Below are 21683 nucleotides of genomic sequence, written 5' to 3'. Positions count from 1 at the left end.
AGGTTCCACTTCCATCATTAAGGCTTGGGTTTGACCTATCTCTATATACTTACACTACAATTTATACACTTGTCTATTTATTTCCGATTAAACCATTGACATGAATCTGCTTGGGTGTATATTCCTATATTATTGACAACTAATTGAAGGGACTCATCATTTTTCAGACTGGTCATACCAATGTTTTACACCTGTCTCAATGATTTCATTTTTTAATTCTTTGGCGTTACTTACCAGACTGGAAGGTGATTTCACTAAACATCATCCAAAAATCAGCGAAGTAATAATGGCATTTGATGGCCCTTGCCATGCGATTGTTGAGTTGTACCGTGACATATCGAGCACTGGGGTTTGTGTCATCCAACACTAAAACGGAATAAACCGAATTGGTTTCCCACTCGTTGGCCTCAGAGCGAAAGAAACATTGCACCTCCTTGAACATCTTCACATTCTTGGAAAACATATTGTTACAATGAACCTGTAAAATTCCAAGTGAAAAATGCTTAGAAGAGAGCTAAAGTGACTTGTTTCCCACCGTAAATAGCCAAATAATGCTTCAGTAAGATGTTTGACGTTCGGATGATTATATTTGTTAATAAATGTAATTGTTTGATTGGAATTAGAATTCCATCTCGTGAAATAGCTAGCAGTTATATAGAAAGCAGTTTTTTTTCCTACAGGGATTTGTTCTCTACTGAGATAACTGCATGGTTAGCTCCTTACCCCATATAGCACATGGTCCACACATTGTGGTAGACCATCAATGAGGGGAGAATAGCAAAGAACTTCCATCCTCACTGAGGTACATATCATCCTTCAGCTCTAGCTTTGTGAAATATCATTTAGTATACATTTGAAAAGTGCTCTGTGTAATCTGTTAACTGAACTTTAATCACACACAAGGGTGTTACTGCAGGTTCTAGGAGTCAAAGTCACACCAGGTGATATTAAACACTTAATGAAACACACTGCAGTAAGTTAAGTAAAAAAATATATATATTTTTTTTTACAGGAAGAATGTAGGGATGCCATGTAAGTCTCAGCGGGGTGGGGGGTGGGGGGGGGGGTGGGGGGTGGAGAGAGGACGGTTGCTTTATCAAAGACTTTAATAAATAAATAAATTAATTCTGGTCCACCAGATGAGTGCCAGAATTAGCTCAGCATCACAATTCATAAAGTGAAAGATTTGTTTAGATAACACTGTTTTTTATTGGTTTTGTACAAAAGCTAAACAATAGTGATGTACCGAACTGTTCGCCGGCGAATAGTTCCTGGCGAAGGCGAACATAGCGTGTTCGCGTTCGCCGCCGCGGGCGAACACATGCGCAGTTCGATCCGCCCCCTATTCGTCATCATTGAGCAAACTTTGACCCTGTGCCTCTCGGTCAGCAGACACATTCCAGCCAATCAGCAGCACTCCCTCCCTTCCACACCCTCCAACCTCCCTCCCAGCATCCATTTTCGATTCATTCTGAAGATGCATGCTTAGTGAGAGGAGGGAAAGTTTAGCTGCTGCTGATTAGATAGGGAAATTGATAGCTAGGCTAGGGTATTCAGTGTCCACTACAATCCTGAAGGACTCATCTGATCTCTGCTGTAAGGACAGCACCCCAAAAAGCCCTTTTCAGGGCTAGAACATCAGGCTGCTTTTTTTTTCTGTGTAATGTAATTGCAGTTGCCTGCCTGCCAGCTTCTGTGTCAGGCTCACAGTGGACACTGTGCCCACTTGCCCAGTGCCACCACTCATATCTGGTGTCACAATAGCTTGCATTTAAAAACAATTTTTTTTTCACTGTAATAGATTGAATAGCAGTTAGTTGTCTGCAAGCGTCTGGGTGTCAGGCCTTCTGCGTGTACTCTGCCAACTTCTGCCAGTCCACTTTGCCACTCATATCTGGTGTCACAATAGCGTGCCTTTAAAAAGAAAAAAGTTTTTCACTGTAAGCTAATAGCAGTCAGTGTCCTTCAAGCGGGTGTCAGGCCTTCAGCGTGTACTCTGCCAACCTCTGCCAGTGTACTTTGCCACTCATATCTGGTGTCACAATAGCGTGCCTTTAAAAAGAAAAAAGTGTATTGGTTGTTTTCCAAAACCCTGTGGGTGGTACTAATGTGTATATAAGAACAATAAACCCACAGCTCTGTCTGTTCCTGCTTGACCCACAAAAGGGAGCCTTGTGGGGATTTATTGTATGCTGTTCCAGTTTGACTGCTAGGAGTGTAAACCTATTCGTATGGTTTTTCCTATTCGGCTGTTTACAGCATTCATATGGTTCCGGTTTTCCTGTTTACGGCATTCATATGCTTTTCCAGTTCGGTGGATTGGTGTCTACAGTAGCTGTGCCTGTGTCTCTGGAAAGGGGAAGATCTACTAAATGGTGGTTTAACCCTTTTATGCCTGGGGGTGCCGTTACATACATATATATATACAGATAGATAGATAGATAGATAGATAGATATTAACAGAAAGCCTTCTTTTTTCATTTAAAAATATTAAACAATATATAATGTGTACGGGTGCATTACAGAGAATACTTTAATTACAATAGAATAGACACATGGCACACATTCTAGGTTTTGTTTTCATTTATAAGCTGGACAATTTTGAAGGGGTTAAGGGATATGTATATGTGCGAAGTGTGAATTATAAAACTATAATTGCAGAGTTAAGGAGACGGGGCACTGCACCCAGTCCACTACAATGAGATAAAGTGGTCTCGGTGTCTAAAGGGACCTAATTCGTATGCATGGCTAGCACTGAGGGTGCATTAGGCCCTCCATATAGGAAATAATTAATCAACGCTTTATTTTGGGGAAATAGCTGATGCTGGATGTCCTCATGCAGAGCTGGATGTCATTTTGAATAAAGAAGAAAATAACTTGAAAATCCTTGGAGTGCCGGTATTCCCTCTGTATATATTGCTTAGCTACCAGAGCACAAGGTACCATTATTTCTTGGCTGGAGTGCAAGGGCTTTTCACTTTTATATATATATATATATATATATATATATATATAGCGCAAATAACCTCGCCACTGGGTTTTGGAGAGGCCTGTTTGCCAGCCTTTTGCCCCTGGGGTGTAACACACTTTTTCTGCCCTTTTATTCCATGGGAAAATGTGCCTCTTCCCCTCCCCCTTTTTCCTGTCCTATTGTTCTCCAGCAGGACGTTGTCCCAGGGACACTGCCAGACCAGTTAAATCTGGCTGCTTTGTCCCTCCTCAATATCTCATCAGCCCTTGCTATTGTTTAAGAAAATGGCGATCCAACTGTATTTGTGAGATCTGAGCGCTTTTCGGACATATTGAGCACTCAGATCCAAGCTATCTGGGGATATGTTGGACATATAGGTTAAACATTGTATTATTTGAGTTATGTATGTTTATGTGGTTTTTGTAACAGTTTTGACTTAGAGATACTCCCTGTACCTGGAGATAATAAGTTACCACACCCACTTAAGCCAATTATCTCCAGGATAGAGGAGAAGATAGACCGGCTGCACAGCCTAAATCTGTGGAAATGTTTTGGGCAGGAAAGCCATGCTTGCAGTCGGTCAAATGTGAATTCCATGGAATTCGTAAACCCCTGCTCTTATCTGAGTGATTTTTGGATATGTTGTTCACCCAGATCAGGGCTATCCAGGGAAGTATATATGGGGATGTGTGGTGTTTTGGGGTGTTTTCTGTGTTTTGGGAACAATGTGTGTTTTCTGCCTGTGAGTAATTAAGTTAGCCCATTGTGTGTGTTAATTATATCACAGGCAGAAGGGAGGGTTTGTGTACATTAGCTGGGAGTGTTTAACTGTACAAGTCGGTCCTGATTGGTTTTGTAACTTTGTATCCTGTGTTCCACAAGGTCCACGTAGGTGGTAACCTTGTGGGAAAACCTGTATATAAGAGACAATAAACCCTCAGACTGCTGAGTTCCTGTTTTACCCTCAACAAAGAGCCTCGTCTCATGTGTGGGGGAAAAGGCTGCATCTACACTGGGTGATTGCTATACTCTGTATATAATCACTCAGTTCTTTTAAGAGCTTGTTCCTGCTTTGCTCTCTGAAGGAAGAGAGGTTCACCCACTGGAGCCTGGAGCCTTGTTGTAGGTCAGGGTGGGTAGGAGACGGCGAGACCCCAACCAAGCTGTGGCGGTTTGTGGGGTCTGCAGTGCTTATGGTGTCAAGTGGAGTGCTTGGAACCCTCGGGAAGCACTAGGAGCATCCATCAACAGGGGTACCCAGTCGGGGTGCCAGGTCATCCGTTACAATATATATATATGTACGTATACGTGTATCTGATTCACTTTCAGTTATGGAGTTAGTGGCTTACTATTTTTCTATGGATTTAGGTGAAATATTGTAACTCTAGAGCAAGGAACTTACTATAACTAGACTAACGGGTTTCTGCTTTTAACAAACCTTCATGGTGGTGAAATTTCTTATCCGATCGAATTCAAACATGATCTCCACATAACCATTTGTGAAGCTTTCATTACTCCAACCAACATAATCATATCCAGGCCACATATGGTACTCATGGGTCAAACTGAAGTCATCGAGTCCGGAGACACCATCTGTTAGCTGCCCGAGGCCTTCTGTCATGCTACATAAATAGAAATCACACAATGTGATACTTAACAGTGGATATTTAATATATTAATACTGATATGTAAATACTTGTATAATCAAATATACATTTATTTAGATAAGGAAAAAATGTTGACCAAACTAAGACCTACACCAAGGTAAATCCACCCATCTTTAGACGTACACCAAGGTGAACCCCCCATCCTTACACATACCCCAGGGGGAATCCGCCAATCCTTACACATACACCAAGGGAAATCCGACAATCCTTAGATATACACCAAGGTGAATTCACCAATCCTTACACCAAGCATGTCAAACTCAAAGGCTAGCACGGGCCAAATAAACAAGGTTTAAGTTTATGTGGGCTGCAAAAAGCAAAACAAACACTTACATTTTCATAGAAACTTATTTGAAAAGTGCAGTTTATTTTGAAAAGTGCAGTATAAAAAAATATAGCATCCCCCTCTTCTAAACCCCAGCACCCACCTCTACTAAACCCCAGAACCGTCTACTAAACCACAGCCCCCTCTACTAATCCTGAGTTCCTCGCTTTATACTAAATCCCATCCCCACCCTCTATACTAAATCCCAGTCCCCCCTATACTAAATCCCAGTCCCCCCCTCTATCCTAAATCTCAGCCCCCCCCCCCTCTACTAAATCCTACCTCTAATAAACCCAGGCCCCTGTTTAAAAAACAAAAACAAAGAACAATATTAGCCAATATTGCCGCTGCCAGTATGTGACTCCAGAGCCCAGCCTTTGGTATACCCTAATGGCACCGTCCGCACCCTGTGCCAAAGTGGTTTCCCCAGCTACTCCTTGAAACCCTGTGAAGGTGGAGCATGTTGTTGTTATTTTTTAATGTGACGTGGTGTTGCGTGCCTCTGTGCACCATCAGGCCCTCCACTGTTCAGCCGAGGCCATTACAACACTGACCAATACACACTTAATGACAGACACACACGCACTGACAGACACACACACATAGACACACTGACAGACACACACACACTCACTGGCAGACACATACTGTAGCAGAACCCCTTTTTGGCTGTCCCATCTCTTGTTTTATTGTTGGCACTGCAGAGGTTTTTCATATGCATGGAGTACACAGAATTACATTGCACCATCTATCGCCATACTTTGTTCGGTATACGAACAAAGTACCGAACAACCGGACCACCCTGATGTACAGTATTCATGTAATTTACCTCCCTGATCACTTCTCATATTCCCTTTCACATACAAACACGCTGCTACATTCCGTGGGTGGCCGCCATTTCGGCAGCCGAACACGTGGCGGCGGCCATCTTAAACCCACAAACTGCGGTGTTTGGTCGTCGAGTGTCTGGAACTCAAAACGGAAACTCGACTAGCCGAACACCACTAAGACCTCCAGGACGGCAGAAAACAACGAAAGAAACCCACGAACGGCCCGTCATTCGGTAGGATGAATCCCACAAACTACGGGATTCATCCGGTTACCGACTCCATTATGTGTGGTATAGCCTTTCAGGACTTTTGGGGCACGAATGGAGACCGACCGCAGGGCCAGATCTCATGGAACTATTTTCGGCTTCTTTACCCATGTGGTCGGTCAAAACTTTACCTTCCTATAACTCCCGAACCCCTGGTCTGATCTGGGTGATTTTTGGATATGTTTCCCACCCAGATCAGGGCTACCAGGGGGTACCATATTTAAAGGTATATCACACATATTTGGGGTACATCTAAAAAGTGGGGAAAAGTATGTGCATTATAATTGTATTAACTGTGAAGCTAAGGGGAGGAGATGTGTGGGAGGTAACGTCTATATGATTGGTGTAATGTATAATTAATGTGAATCCCTCCCTTGCATGGGAGAATCTCATAAAAGCAGGAATGTTGCCATTAAACTTCAGTTCTACTCCTGATACTGTGTGTCGTCCAGTGATTGGGAAAGGTGATGGGATACTATTGGATTTTATTGCTGACTGTGCTGGATATTCTCTGGGATTTATTACTTGTTCCTGCATCCTCTTGATATATTGGTGGAGTTAAGCTGTGGGAAATCAGCTCTTCGCTACACATACAAACTGACAGACACATACACACACACTGACAGATATTCACACATACACACACTGACAGACACACAGATACACACACACTGACGAATACACACACACACACACACACACACACTCACTGACACACACACATACACACACATTCACTGACAGACACACACTGACAGACAACACACACACTGACAGGCACACACATTTACACATTCTTGCACACACTCACAAATCATTTGATTTATTGCTCCCTATCTATGGAGCTGGTGTGGGGCCTATCCTGGGGATTCAGTGGGGATCTCCCTTACTGCTCCTCAGTGCTCCCTTGTCAGGGTACCTGAGGTCTCTACCTCCGAGAGAGGTAGAGACTTAGACGTTTATCCGTCCGGACGCCATGTTTCTCCTGTTCCTCGCGGTCGACCCGTTCACATAAACGCCGGCCGCGAGGGACTTACTTCCTTATGTAGCATGGTGCCCGGAGACCGACGTCATGACGCCAATCCGGAACGACCTGTCACTCAATCCGTTGGAGACCAATCAGGACTCGTCGGAGGCGTGTCTATCCTCTCTAGCCAGGGTATTTAAACATACTTCGCCCTGTTGCTCATTGCCCTGTCGTGGTTCTAGCCTGTCTAGTCACACAGTGCTCTGGTGTTTTTCAGTTATCCTTTTGGTTTCGACCCGGCTTGTTTGTCTTACTCTGTTTACCTCTGTTATCCTTGACCCGGCTTGTTTGTCTTACTCTGTTTACCTCTGTTATCCTTGACCCGGCTTGTTACTCGCTTACCTGTCCTCTCGTTCCCTCGACCTCGGCTTGTCTCTGACCATTCTCTATACTCTCTGTATGTTAGTCCGGCCATTCTAAGGTCCGGTATACGTACCCTGTACCTGTTTGTACTTTGCGTGTTGGATCCCTGACCCGATCCTGACATTACGACAGGGCCAATGGATCCTGCAGGTACAAACAGTCAGGTTTGCCCCTCTGATTCCAGGTTTGATGCCATGGAACACAGAATGGACCAAATGGCCTTAGCACTACAGGCGTTATTATCTCGTGCTAATAACCCACCAGAGGAGACGCGTACTACTCCAATTTCCTCTGTAAATTCAGGCCTAGAGGTAGCCACTGTAGGTGCCTCTTCCTGTATTACCCCACCAGTACGTTATGGTGGTTCACCGGAGAAGTGTCGTGGTTTTTTAAACCAGATCAGTATTCATTTTGAATTGCAACCTCGCTCCTATCCTACCGATAGGGCAAAGGTTGGATTTATTATCACCTTACTCATTGAGGAAGCTCTGAGATGGGCCAACCCATTATGGGAGAACGATAACCCGTTGGTATATAATTATAATGCCTTTGTAGCTGCCTTTAGAAGAACTTTTGACCCGCCTGGTAGGAAGGTCAATGCAGCCAGATTACTGTTGCGCCTGAGACAGGAGAACCGAACACTTGTGGATTATGCACTAGAGTTCAGGTCTCTGGCGGCAGAAGTCAAGTGGAATGAGCAGGCTTATATAGATGTATTTTTGAACGGGTTATCAGATGTTATCCTTGACGAAGTTGCTACTAGGGAGCTGCCTGAGAATTTAGAGGACTTAATTTCGTTCATTTCTCGCATTGATGAGCGTTTAAGAGAGAGACAGAACACTCGAGAGAGGAATCTTAGACCTACCTTTAAGTTAGCACCCGCATTTCAAAGTCCTGATTCCAATACCTCACTGTTTCCTGAACCTATGCAGATAGGCAATACTCGCCTTTCAGAGGAGGAGAGACAGTACAGGAGAAGGGAGGGATTATGTATGTATTGTGGAGTCAGAGGTCACTTGCGCCTGAATTGTCCTATTCGCTCGGGAAACGCCCGCACCTAAGTTTCTCTAGAGGACAGGCCTTGGGTGTTTCTATTTTGTCCTCTACTCATGATTATAAAAATCACAGGTTGCTGTTACCAGTTTCTTTAACGTGGGAGAAGGGAGTGCTAAAGACCATGGCCTTGATAGATTCCGGTGCTGCTGAGAATTTTATCGACCAAGCCTTTGCTACTAAACACACTATCCCATCCCAGTTAAGAAAGATACCTTTGGCCGTTGAGGCCATAGATGGTAGACCGCTACTCGAGCCTGTTATCTCGCGTGAGACTATACCTATTAACTTGACTGTTGGTATCTTACACGAGGAGAACTTATCACTTATGCTCATTTCGTCTCCCTCTGTTCCCATAGTTCTGGGGTACCCATGGTTAAGGAGACATAATCCTATTATCGATTGGGAGTTAGGGGAGATACTCTCATGGGGTCAGGGTTGTCAGGAGAGGTGTTTACGCAGGGTATCTCCATTGGCTGTAATTAACACACCAGACAGTTCTACCCAGTCTAAGGGGATACAGATACCTCCTCTATACCTGGATTTAAAAGCAGTGTTCGACAAAAAGAACGCTGATACGCTACCCCCACACAGGACATTTGATTGTTAAATTAATCTATTACCTGGTACCATGCCGCCCAGGGGTCATGTATACCCTCTATCCACTAAAGAGAATGCTGTTTTAGAGGAGTATATTCAGGAGAATTTAGACAAGGGATTCATTAGGAGATCTTCCTCTCCTGCCGGGGCTGGATTTTTTTTTGTTAAAAAGAAGGATGGTTCACTCAGACCTTGCATCGATTACCGAGGTTTGAATAAAATAACCATCAGAAATGCCTATCCTATTCCCCTGATTACCAAGCTCTTTGACCGGCTAAAGGATTCTAAAATTTTCACCAAGTTGGATATCAGAGGGGCATATAACTTGGTGAGAATTCAGCAAGGTCACGAGTGGAAGACAGCGTTTAATACCCGCTATGGTCATTATGAGTACACGGTCATGCCCTTTGGTCTTTGCAACGCACCTGCAGTTTTTCAAGATTTGATTAACGAAGTTCTTAGGGAATTCCAACATGATTGTGTTATTGTCTACCTGGATGACATACTCATACACTCTAGAGAGATTGAGACTCACCATAGACAAGTCAGAAAGGTGTTACACAAACTTCTGCAACACGGTTTATACTGTAAGTTGGAGAAATGCAGTTTTGACCAGACCCAGATAGACTTTCTGGGATACGTGATTTCTGGGGAAGGCTTTAAGATGGATCCTGACAAACTCCAGTCTATTCTAGATTGGCCATTACCTAAGGGACTCAAGGCTATTCAGAGGTTTATTGGGTTCTCCAATTATTATAGGCGCTTCATTAAGGGTTACTCGTCTATTATTGCGCCCATTACCAATATGACCAAACAGGGGGCGGATACTAAGACGTGGTCTACTGAAGCTCTCGTTGCTTTCAAGAATCTCAAAGAACTTTTTGCCTCTGCTCCAATTTTAGTCCATCCTGATACGACTTTGCCGTTTCTACTCGAGGTCGATGCCTCTGAGACAGGAGTAGGTGCGGTTCTGTCACAAAGGTTAGGGGTGGATAAACCACTACACCCGTGTGTTTTTTTTTCCAAGAAACTTTCTGGGCCTGAGAGCAGATATGACATCGGAGACAGGGAACTGTTAGCGGTCATTAAAGCCTTAAAGGAGTGGAGACATTTATTGGAGGGGACCTTACACCCTATTACTATTTTGACGGACCACAAAAACTTGTCCTATATTGGGGAGGCCAAGCGTCTGTCTTCTAGGCAAGCGCGTTGGTCCTTATTCCTGACTCACTTCAATTATGTGCTGACTTACAGACCTTGTTCTAAGAACTCTAAAGCCGATGCTTTATCTCGCCAATATGAACCTTCTACTATACCGGAACCGGTCCTTTCTTCTATAGTTCCGAAATGCAATATTGTTGCTAATACGAATCTCAGGATTCACTCCCCGTTACTGGCCAAGATCATTAAGCTGCAACATCTAGCACCTAAACAGACTCCTGCGGGTCGACATTTCGTTCCTCCTGCTCTTCAACTGGAACTGTTGCAGTGTCTCCATAACAGCAAGATGGCGGGACATCCTGGTATTCGCAAAACATTTGCTTTGATCTCCAAAGACTTCTGGTGGCCTGCTTTACGTAAAGATACTAAAGATTTCATCGCTGCTTGTGAGGTTTGTACTAAAACCAAACAACCCCATACACTCCCTTGTGGATTCCTTAGAGGTTCCAGAGAAACCATGGTTTGGCCATGGACTTTATTGTCGATCTACCTATCTCTAAAAAACAGACTGTTATTCTCACCGTGGTTGACAGATTCACTAAGATGGCTCACTTCATTCCTCTGCCTAAACTACCGTCTTCTCCCGAATTGGCAGAGATATTCGCTAGGGAGATTTTTCGTCTACATGGGATACCCTCCCAAATTGTATATGACAGAGGTTCTCAATTTATTTCCCGATTTTGGAGGGCCTTCTGTTCACAACTAGGTATCAAGTTGAACTTTTCTTCTGCCTATCATCCTCAGTCTAACGGAGCTGCTGAACGTACCAACCAGAAAATTGAACAATATTTACGATGTTTTGTTTCCGAACACCAGGACGATTGGGTCGGTTTGATTCCTTGGGCGGAGTTTGCACACAACAATCTCGTCTGCGATTCTACTCATTCAAGCCCCTTCTTCATGAATTATGGCTTTCATCCGTCTATTCTTCCTTTGGCTTCTCCTTCCCAGGGGGTGCCGTCGGTTGATGTTCATGTGGCCAATTTGAGGAAGTTGTGGGACCAAACTCGACAAATCCTTATGCACAACTCTATGCTGGTTAAGAAACACGCTGATAAACGTATAAGGGCGGCTCCGGTCTTTGTTCCAGGTGATAGGGTATGGCTGAGCACAAGGAACATCCGTTTAAAAGTGCCCTCCATGAAGTTCGCTCCCCGTTATATTGGTCCTTACAGGGTACTGACTCGAATCAATCCAGTTGCGTACCGTCTAGCTCTTCCTACTACCTTACGCATCCCTAACTCGTTTCATGTTTCATTGCTGAAACCACTTATATGCAACAGATTTTCCTCCACAACAGCCCCTCCTCGCTCTGTTCAGGTGGAGGGTCAGGAGGAGTATGAGGTTAACTCTATTATTGATTCTCGAATCTCACGGGGGAAGGTTCAATATCTGGTCGATTGGAAGGGTTATGGTCCTGAAGAGAGGAGTTGGGTACCTCAAGAGGATGTCCATGCTCCTCGTCTCCGCAGGGCGTATCACTCCCGCTTCCCATCTCGTCCCGGTTCCTTCCGCCCGGTGGGCGTATCTGAGAGGGGGGTACTGTCAGGGTACCTGAGGTCTCTACCTCCGAGAGAGGTAGAGACTTAGACGTTTATCCGTCCGGATGCCATGTTTCTCCTGTTCCTCGCGGTCGACCCGTTCACATAAACGCCGGCCGCGAGGGACTTACTTCCTTATGTAGCATGGTGCCCGGAGACCGACGTCATGACGCCAATCCGGAACGACCTGTCACTCAATCCGTTGGAGACCAATCAGGACTCGTCAGAGGCGTGTCTATCCTCTCTAGCCAGGGTATTTAAACATACTTCGCCCTGTTGCTCATTGCCCTGTCGTGGTTCTAGCCTGTCTAGTCACACAGTGCTCTGGTGTTTTTCAGTTATCCTTTTGGTTTCGACCCGGCTTGTTTGTCTTACTCTGTTTACCTCTGTTATCCTTGACCCGGCTTGTTACTCGCTTACCTGTCCTCTCGTTCCCTCGACCTCGGCTTGTCTCTGACCATTCTCTATACTCTCTGTACGTTAGTCCGGCCATTCTAAGGTCCGGTATACGTACCCTGTACCTGTTTGTACTTTGCGTGTTGGATCCCTGACCCGATCCTGACATCCCTCATGTGCACAGTTTAGTGATGCCGGGACGGAATTACGTCATATTCCGGCACCAGGCATCACTATAAAAGGCGTGTGTGAGGAAGCAGTGAGGAGCAGGAAGAACAGACTGAGCTCCCTTGCTGCTGCCAGCGACCTCTCTCCCCAGCCAGGTAAATTTAAGCTGAGTAAACACCTGCAATGTGGAGAGAGCAGGTGCCAACTCTGCCTTAACATGTTCAACTCGCTGCTCGCTGGGCTGCAAAGATATTGATTGTGGGCTGCATGCGGTCCACGGGCTGCGAGTTTGAGATGATTGGCATGCTGTGTGTAAGAATTACACATACACCAAGGTGAATTCATCCATCCTTAGATATACGCCAAGGGGAATACACCCCTCCTTACACATACACCAAAGGGAATCCAACCATCCTTACACATACACAAAAGTTAATTCATCCATCCTTACACATATACCAAATGGAATCCACCCATCCTTACACATACACAAAAGTTTATTCATCCATCCTTACACATACACCAAGGGGAATACACCCATCCTTACACATACACCAAAGTTAATCCCCCCCGTCTTTGCACACACACCAAGGGGAATCCACCCATCCTTAGACATACACCATGGCGAATCCACCCATCCTTAGACATACACCAAGGTAATTACACCAATCCTTACACAAACACCAAATTTAATTCATCCATGCTTACACATACACCAAAGTTAAATGAACAAACTCCCCATGTCAACAGTTTGGAGTTGGCTCATTTCTTACTTTAATATTTAAATTAAATTGTAAATTTTCTATTTCTTCTCAAGTATATTTTAGTTGAAACCCTGTATGATTGCAGTTGCTTATTTTTAAAATGTTTATATTAAAACAGTTGGGTAACAACTAATGCTAGTATAGCTAATGCAAACTACCACGTCGAGGAGTGGTCTCGAGTGGATTGTGAGGGAATAGGCCACCAAACCTGGCAGAAGGAACATCTGTCTAAGCAGCAAATTGGCATCTTGCAGATTAGCTGAAGCCAAAGGGGGCTTGACCATAGGGGCACTTGGAACTGCGCACCATCAGTTTTTATTGCGATAAAACATTTGCAGTAGTTTAGACACACTAAGATTATTTTTCTGGAGGGGAGGTTGGTAAGCCAAAAATAAATAAATATGGGAAACAATTAGTGTCTCTTTAATGCTGTCAAATGTAAGTGTAAAATAGTATATTTTTATCTTTCTTAATTGCCCCATTGACTGCCTGTGGCGAAACCGACCTCACCACGTGTGCTTGGAGGGGGCTGCTTGCCCGCCTCTTGCCTTTGGACTATGGCCCTGGGAGATTGGGCCCTTTTACAAAACGTATTCGGCCCTAACAGAGTGCATGTCACTCATTCTGGCCCTTTAAACACAGTGGGGCCATTCGGTACTTGCCCTGTGTGAGCAGTGATACCCCCAGATAGCTATGCCGTGGAGCCTATTCATATAATGAAAGACTATGGGAAAGACTTTGGCTCCATGGCAATTAAACTGTATTTGTGTGGTCTGCGTGCCATTCACCTAATAATGTGCACGCAGACCTGAGCTATCTGGGGATATGTTACATGTCTGTGTTTAAGGTATAGAAAGTAACTTTATATATTTTAAAACATAATCCTGTATTTAGGTCCCCACATGTGTAATGGAGTTTTGTCTTTGACCTGGGAGATAATTGGATTACTTCTCCAATTTTCTCCAGGGCAGAAGGGAGGAAACCAGGATGCATTGTGGGGATGTTTTACTTTTCCTGTTTGAGCAGATTAAAATACTGCCAGCCAGGGGGAACAAAAGATACTTTTACTAACTTTTGAACCCCTGGTCTGATTCATGCCATTTTTTTAATATGTTGTTCCCCTGAATGGATTGATTGTGGATATGTATTTTTATGAGAATGCGATGTATGGTTTTAAAGTTACAGAGTATGTGTGGAAACTGTATTTTTACTGTATGTAATAATTATGTGAATTGCTTATCTGAGGGGAGGGGATGTGTGGGTTGTACTGTTGCTTGATTGGTTGTTTTATGCCTCCCCCTGGGTGTGTCCTGTATGTGCACAACTGTAATAAAAAGCAGGCTGGGTGTTCCAGACCTCAGATTCTGCTTGACCCTCAAACCGATGTGTCGTCTCGTTTTTGGGGGAATTGGATTGTATGCTGACTGCCAGGAGTGTAAGCGGATTATCTGCTTTTCCTGTTCAGCTATTCCAGGGTTCGTGTGTTTCCAGTTCGGGAGTTGGAAGATTTGTACAGTTTGCAGTCCGGGAGATTGGTGCTTGCAGTAGCTGCTGGTCTATGGAAAAGGGGGATATCGCCTAAACTGGGTTTTATCCTCTTGTAAGTGAAACGGTCTGTTACACTGCCTGAGGGCTGATTAAGCATGGGCATTTACTCAAATATCTAATTAATCTTTATAAAGCCAGGGGTGACAAGGGGAGGGGGCATTTCTAACACAGAGCACTGCCTGTCACTAATCGTTTTAAGATCATTGGCTGATAGTGTTCAGTTGAGACTCTCTGCTAAAGAGTGTGGTCCCACATTGTCCTTCTTAGCTCAGTACTGACAACCAGATCCTACTCAAGGTGTAGACTGGAAGCATGGTATGTGGCCACAGACACCCAATGGGAGGCAGGTAAGTTGTGGAGTTGTAGTGATTATGGTACGTGGCGTATTCCACGGGGAGTTTGGAGAAGATAATGGCAGATACGGGGGAAACCACTTATGGAGGCCTAATAACATTCCAGCACCAAGATTCAAAATACAAAGATAGAAAGTTGTATAGGTGCTACCAACTCCAAATAAAAGTAACTGGGGTAGTGTAAGTGTATCCCACAACACTTAATAAATAAATGACATTGACAAGGTCAACTTTTACGAGTTTAAAAAAATTGCATTAATAAGGATGAATTATTTTACAGGCTAATTAGTTAAAAGATCAGATTTTAGCTAAAACCTATTATCCTGCATTTTTAGACAGACAGTTACAAGGTTAGCGCACTAGAGTATAAATGCAAAAAAGATAAAAAGATTAAGAATGATTTTAGCTCAAGAAGTATCCCCATTGTTTTAGATTATAATAGTGGATCCAGACATAGTAAACCTATTTTAAATAAGTTCTGGCATGTTTTAACAGATCATGATCTTATTAATGTTATTGGAGACAAACCCAATGTAATCTGTCGAGGTGCTAGGAATATTAAAAATGACTTTGTTAGACGTTTTATTAGACAGGTTGTGGCGGGACCGCTGCCTAGCTATGAATTGCACTTTCCTATGTGTGAATGTGCCCTTCTGGAATGTGTGTTCCCCCTTTGTAATTCTCTCCCTTTACTTAATTTTGACCTTATATCATGCAAAGTACTTTTTAACCACACAGGGTGCTCCGGTGCATGGAGCCCTGTGTGCCGGACAACCCCGATACTCCATTTCAAATGTTTAGTTAAAATGTTCACACCTCGCTAACGAGGTGTGAAAACCAAATCCGCAAGGGAACAAGTGGCGTATGCTTCCCCTGGATGGCCGCCGGTTCGTATCACCGAACGCCCACCAGGGGGAGCATTCGTCTCCCGACCCAGCCTGTATGCACTGTCTTCGATCCCCATGTCGGGGACTGCCCAAACCGCTCCCCAAGGGAGCTATAATCACTTTTACCTTCCTATCTGGCAGCTACGAGGCTATGCTCGTGGCAGCCCAGGAGAATGCTCTCTACGGTGGATTCCTGCGTGGGGGTATCCACCGGGGAGAGAGACGCATGCCAGCAGGGAATCTTTGGAGCTGTGAGTCGGTCTCACAGCTGCAGGGTCCTGTTGGCAGCATGGAAGTCTGAGCTGACCAATGGGAGTCTGTGCTGACTAAACTGGGTTTGCACCATTCTCCTGGTTGGTTGGAATGAGTAAGTGCTGATTGGACGCTGCGGGGCACGGGCGATCAATCAAAGCAGGAGCGCCCTTTCATCTGGTTGGGCGGCGAGGCCCCTCTGTGCTGACTAAACTGGGTTTGCACCATTCTCCTGGTTGGTTGGAATGAGTAAGTGCTGATTGGACGCTGCGGGGCACGGGCGATCAATCAAAGCAGGAGCGCCCTTTCATCTGGTTGGGCGGCGAGGCCCCTCTCGTCCCTAGACTCTGATGGGCTCGATTTGGTTTTGCACCCTTTCCTTGGATTGGGCGGCAAAACTCCTTCCTCTCCTGAACGCTGATTGGCTAGTTTCGGTTGGCGCCTTTTCAGCCGATTGGCTGTTGCTTGGACTAAACCAAGCAACTCCATGGAACAGTTTTCGGGGATGTATAGAGCCTCGAGCCCCAGGCTTTGAAGGCTGATATCTCGGGCTCTGTACATCCGATCGCCCCGCTTTTTGCAGGGATCCAAGATGGGACCCGGGGCTGTTTAACAATATACTTTTCAACCCTTCAGTCTGTGCATTGAAAGGTATGTGCCCAAATAAAGATTGTCAAAGGTTGTACCCTGGAACTGTGTGTCATCCAGTTACTGGGGGAAATGGGTCTGACCTATTATTTATAAAGGGAATAACCAGCCAGGTTACCCAGGTCCCTCTCACCGGTGAAGACCACTTTTTCTTTTAATCAAAAAATTGTTTTACCCTTGTAAAATGTGTCAGAATTGTAAAAAATCTAGGTTTGCGAAAGACACTAGAACATTTTTTTTTTTAAATCTAATATAACTGGACAGAAATTTGATATCAAAGATATCCTAACTTGTCATACATCTAATGTGGTGTATCTCCTCTGGTGCCCTTGTGGGTTACAATACGTGGGAATGGCTACAAGGACTTTTAAAACCTGTGTTGTGGAACACATGGGTAATATATGGAGGGGATACACCAAACACAGTGTTTCAGATGACTTTTTCACAACATTATAATAAAGTTCCTTCTATGTATGCACATTATTTTGGAATTTTTTGACTGTCTTCCACCTCTCCGCTAGACATTTTTTTTTATTTATATGATCCTTTTTATGTTTTCTTTTATGTTATGTATTTACATTGCATGGATTGGTTTCAATACATTGTTGTTTTCCTCTATCATACAATGCTGTATTCCTAGACTATTGTCCATCCTTGCAAATACTTTTTTTGCCCACACTAGATATGGGACTTTTTCCAACTTGCCCTCACTTTGGTGATCGAGGGGCTGGAAGTGACATCACAGGCTAGGCGTGGCGTGGCGACGTGGGCATGCCATGCCGGAAATGGATAGAATCACAGCTGTGTTGAGTCGAAAACTGATTTTAAATGGTACTTATTGCAACTAAGGAGAGGGCACTTCAGCACTGAAGAAGACTCCAGCTGGAGTTGAAACGCGTCTGCTGTTTGATACCGTTATTTATTGCTTTTTGGGACTTACTTTTTTTTTTTACTCTATTTGCGGTGTTTGTCTTGTACATTTATTTGTATGTTTAACACTGCTCCAGTTGTCCTTTATTTTAACTGTAAAACCAATAAATTGCTGTTTCATCATATCTGAATCCTGTGCTGCTCTCCATTCAGAATGCCGTTTTAGCATGGTAGGGCAACCTCCTGCGCATTATATAGAGACTGGGACGGCTCTACTTTCTGTGAGTTTTATCCTATATAGGGGCTTACTATTTATTTATATCGTTTGAACTATGTTTTATATTTTTGTCTTTTAGATTGATCTTGTTGACTGGTGTAGTATTTATTTCCTTATTTTTTTTTTTTTACAGCACCAGGATTCATCGCCATTTGGTTCTGCTGTGAACAACAACTTAAGGCAGGGGTCCTCAAACTTTTTAAACAAGGGGCCAGTTCACTGTCCCTCAGACACTGTTGGGGGCCAGACTATAGTTTGAAAAAATTTGAATGAATTCCTATACATACTGAAACAGACACAGAGACATATACAGACACATACTAACATACATACACACACATACATACATACATACATACTGACAGACATACATACATACTGACAGACATAGACAGACATATACATACTGACATACATACACACTGAAATACATACGCATACATATATACAGACATACACATACTGACATTCATACAGATACAGACATACACATACTGACATTCATACAGATACATACATACACTTACAGACATACACATACTGACACACATACATACATATACTGACATACATACATACATACACACATAGCTAATTTGTCTTACTTTTTTTGCAGGAGGGTGGCTGTGGCTGATGGGAGTCGGCGTGACTCTCCCGTCCTTGCGGCCTGTCTCTTTTCCTTCTCGCGCGTAGGGAGCTGGGAGGGAACCGGCCGTCATTTCCTCCCAGCACTACTTGTGGCTGCAATTTTTTTAAAGGGGCCAGATCGCGCTATTGCACGGCCGCAGCGCTGACCGGGCCCTAGAAGTTCTAGGGTTCATCGGGTGGCCCTAAATGCTTGGGCCGGGTTCACGACTCTGGTGGGCCAGATCCGGCCTGACGCGCTGTACTTTGAGGACCCCTGACTTAAGGTATAAGACTTTATTTTGTGTAGATTGATATTTATTCATAAAATACCATATTTTTTACAATCTTTTCCACCATACTCGGGTACACAACGTTCTATGAAAGATAAGACGTTGTTCTGAGTTTCTTTCCTATTGCAATGAGCTTTCTCTTCACTTCCGAAATCTTAAATATTATTTATCATCACATCCTAAACCTCTGTGATCAACTTGTCTCACCTGTAACCAACAGCCCCGTCGTATATTGTGTCATTCAAGTAGATGGTCTGACCCTCAGGTAGAATGAACTGCTGTCCTGATGGAGCATTGTAGGATACGAGTCCATCTGAAGAAAGACATTGTTTTATATTTAATAAAAGTACTTTGTTTTAGAAAGGTTTCTGGTTTGAATGATCAATATAATGTCATCTTGCTTCAATCTGTTCCTCTTCTCCTCCCCACTAATTATCCATTCTTCCTCTTGTCTTTTTTAGCCCTTTTTCCCTAAAGTAATAAGGACAAGTAGGGACTACTTTGCCATCTGTATTTTTTCCTTTCTTGAAAAAACTTAGCAAAAGGTGGAATGACCTCTGTTTAGGTTTTTCACTTTTTACTTCAGTTTAATCGCAAGAAAATATCTATGGAGGTTCCCGTGGTTTCACATTACTCTCTATAGTACATTAGTATATACTCTCGTACATGCACAATAGTACTGATGCAGGCTCCTGGAGGACGAAGCAGGACTTGAAGACAGAACGGGCCTACCGGACATCAAGCAGTAATATAACCATCAGAGGTCTTCACAAAATAAGACCCCAGAGGATGACAGAGCCACTTTACGATTTGTGGTGGAAAATGCTATACTTAGCAAAGCAGAGTAGAATGTATAATTTAAGGGTGCAATAAATTCCACTGATGTTTGTGATTACGAATATAAATCACTACATCAAACATTTATCGTTTAATTAAATAACTATTGCAATTTACCACCAAAACCCAACACGTTATCACAAAATAAACCTCACGTGTGTTCCTCCTACTCCTTTGTGTCTTAGTACAACGAAATAACTTCAAATACAAAACATTAAAACAAATCACAGTGTAGTAATGAAAAAAAATATATATATCACCCAATCTTCTTTTCCTCCATCAATCATTAAATTAGTCTGTCTAATGTCCACATTTTACCATAGGTAATATAATAAATAGTGTTATACAGATTGTATGTTGTGTTGGTGGAGGGCTTAATATACATATTTAAAAAATGGTCAAATTACCCAATGCAGAAGGCGCTTCTACATAACATCTGTGCAAATTCACAATTAAAGTGCTAGAACACAAAGTGTATATCAAAATAAATCTTTTTAAAAAACAGATTGCCTAAAGACAATTCTTAATGTGCTACTTAAAGTGCTTATTGTACAAATTGAATGTGGTTGTGTCACTTTAAATCAATATAAAATTGTCTTACACACATTGATACATTAGAGATATTATTAATTTCCCTCTCTGGTGTTGATAATAATTTAAAGGCACAATGTATAAAAACTAATAGTGCAGACAGTTTAAAAAAAGAAAAATCTGATAAATGCTGTAACGGCTACCCAGGTAGTGAGAGGGTATCAGCCGTTGGAGACGTCCTTTTTCCCGGCAAGTTGCTGTGTAGTAGTGGAGTTGCTTATTCCCATCCACGAGATCCAAGTGAAGAGTCAGGCAGAGCTATTAAAAGAGCCAGGTGGTTATGCTGTAAATCCCCTTCCAAGAACGAGACAAGGCTAAGTTTTGAAGGATCAAGAAGAACTGAACTTTAATGGCATGCATTCTCCTTTTATGTGATGCTGCCCATGCAAGGGAGACACCTACATAATTAACACAGTAACCAATAACAGATAAGGTACAACCCACACATCTTCTCCCCTCAGATAAACCCTTAACATAATTAACAAGCACACATTTTTACCCTAGTTTTGGATGTACCCCAAATATCTGGGGTACATTCATAAATCCAGTATCCCCAGATAGCGCTGATCTGGGGGAGCAACATATGAAAAAAATCATCCCATTCGGTTAACGGGTTCGGGAGTTATGGAGCTTTAAAGTTTTGACCGACCGCACAATCACACTAGCCGAAAATAGTTCCATGAGTTTTGGCCTTGCGGTGGGTCCTCGTTCGTGCAGTAAAAAGTCACGAAAAGCTTGCCATCCGTGGATATCTGGAGGTTCGCCAGAATCCCTATATGTTGCAAAGTCTTTCTACCGAACGGCAGGGCGGTCGGTAGTTTTGGCACTAATATACGGTGCTATGGAGGTCTAGCGGTGTTCGCCTACTCGAGTGTCCGATTTTAGTTCCAGACACTCGACGGCAAAACACTGCTGTTCGGGAGTTAAGATGGCCGCGACCACGTTTAAAAGTCCCGAAATGGCGGCCACCCAGGAACTGAAACAAAGCTTTCGTGTGTTTCCCATAAGAGCTGGATGTGCCGATCAGGGAGGTAAATTACCACATAATTAGGTAGCAGGGTGGTCCAGTGTTCAGTAGTTTGCATTCGTACGATGAATGCAGAGTCCATACCGTCTGGGTCGCATAAGTAAACGAATGCTTGAAAAGTCCCGAACTGTTTTAAAGAATAATCCCCATGAAACAGGTAAGCACATTCAATTATATCCAGTTTGATGTCTTTTGCTGGATACACAATATTTCTTTATAATCCATGGTCTCTGTTCCTGTATATGTGCCCGGTTAGCTCTTAAAGGGCCGGTAGCAGTAAATAT

At 43.4% G+C, this 21683-nt stretch overlaps 1 protein-coding gene across 3 annotated transcripts in view; it reads right to left on the bottom strand.

Annotated features, from left to right (window-relative positions):
• The window catches only part of DDR2 (discoidin domain receptor tyrosine kinase 2), a 288811-nt gene that overhangs the window by 92631 nt on the left and 174497 nt on the right, over positions 1-21683 (bottom strand). For all 3 annotated transcript variants that reach the window (XM_063427125.1, XM_063427126.1, XM_063427127.1), the window contains exons 6-8: positions 19152-19257; positions 4410-4593; positions 235-478 (exon numbers count right to left, since the gene is read on the bottom strand). In XM_063427125.1, the coding sequence (XP_063283195.1) occupies positions 235-478; positions 4410-4593; positions 19152-19257 (534 nt within the window). The remainder of the gene's footprint in view (positions 1-234; positions 479-4409; positions 4594-19151; positions 19258-21683) is intronic.

This window comes from Pelobates fuscus, chromosome 7 (genome assembly GCF_036172605.1).
Source record: "Pelobates fuscus isolate aPelFus1 chromosome 7, aPelFus1.pri, whole genome shotgun sequence".
NCBI lineage: Eukaryota > Metazoa > Chordata > Amphibia > Anura > Pelobatidae > Pelobates > Pelobates fuscus.
This window is presented reverse-complemented; position numbering and strand designations above follow the sequence as displayed.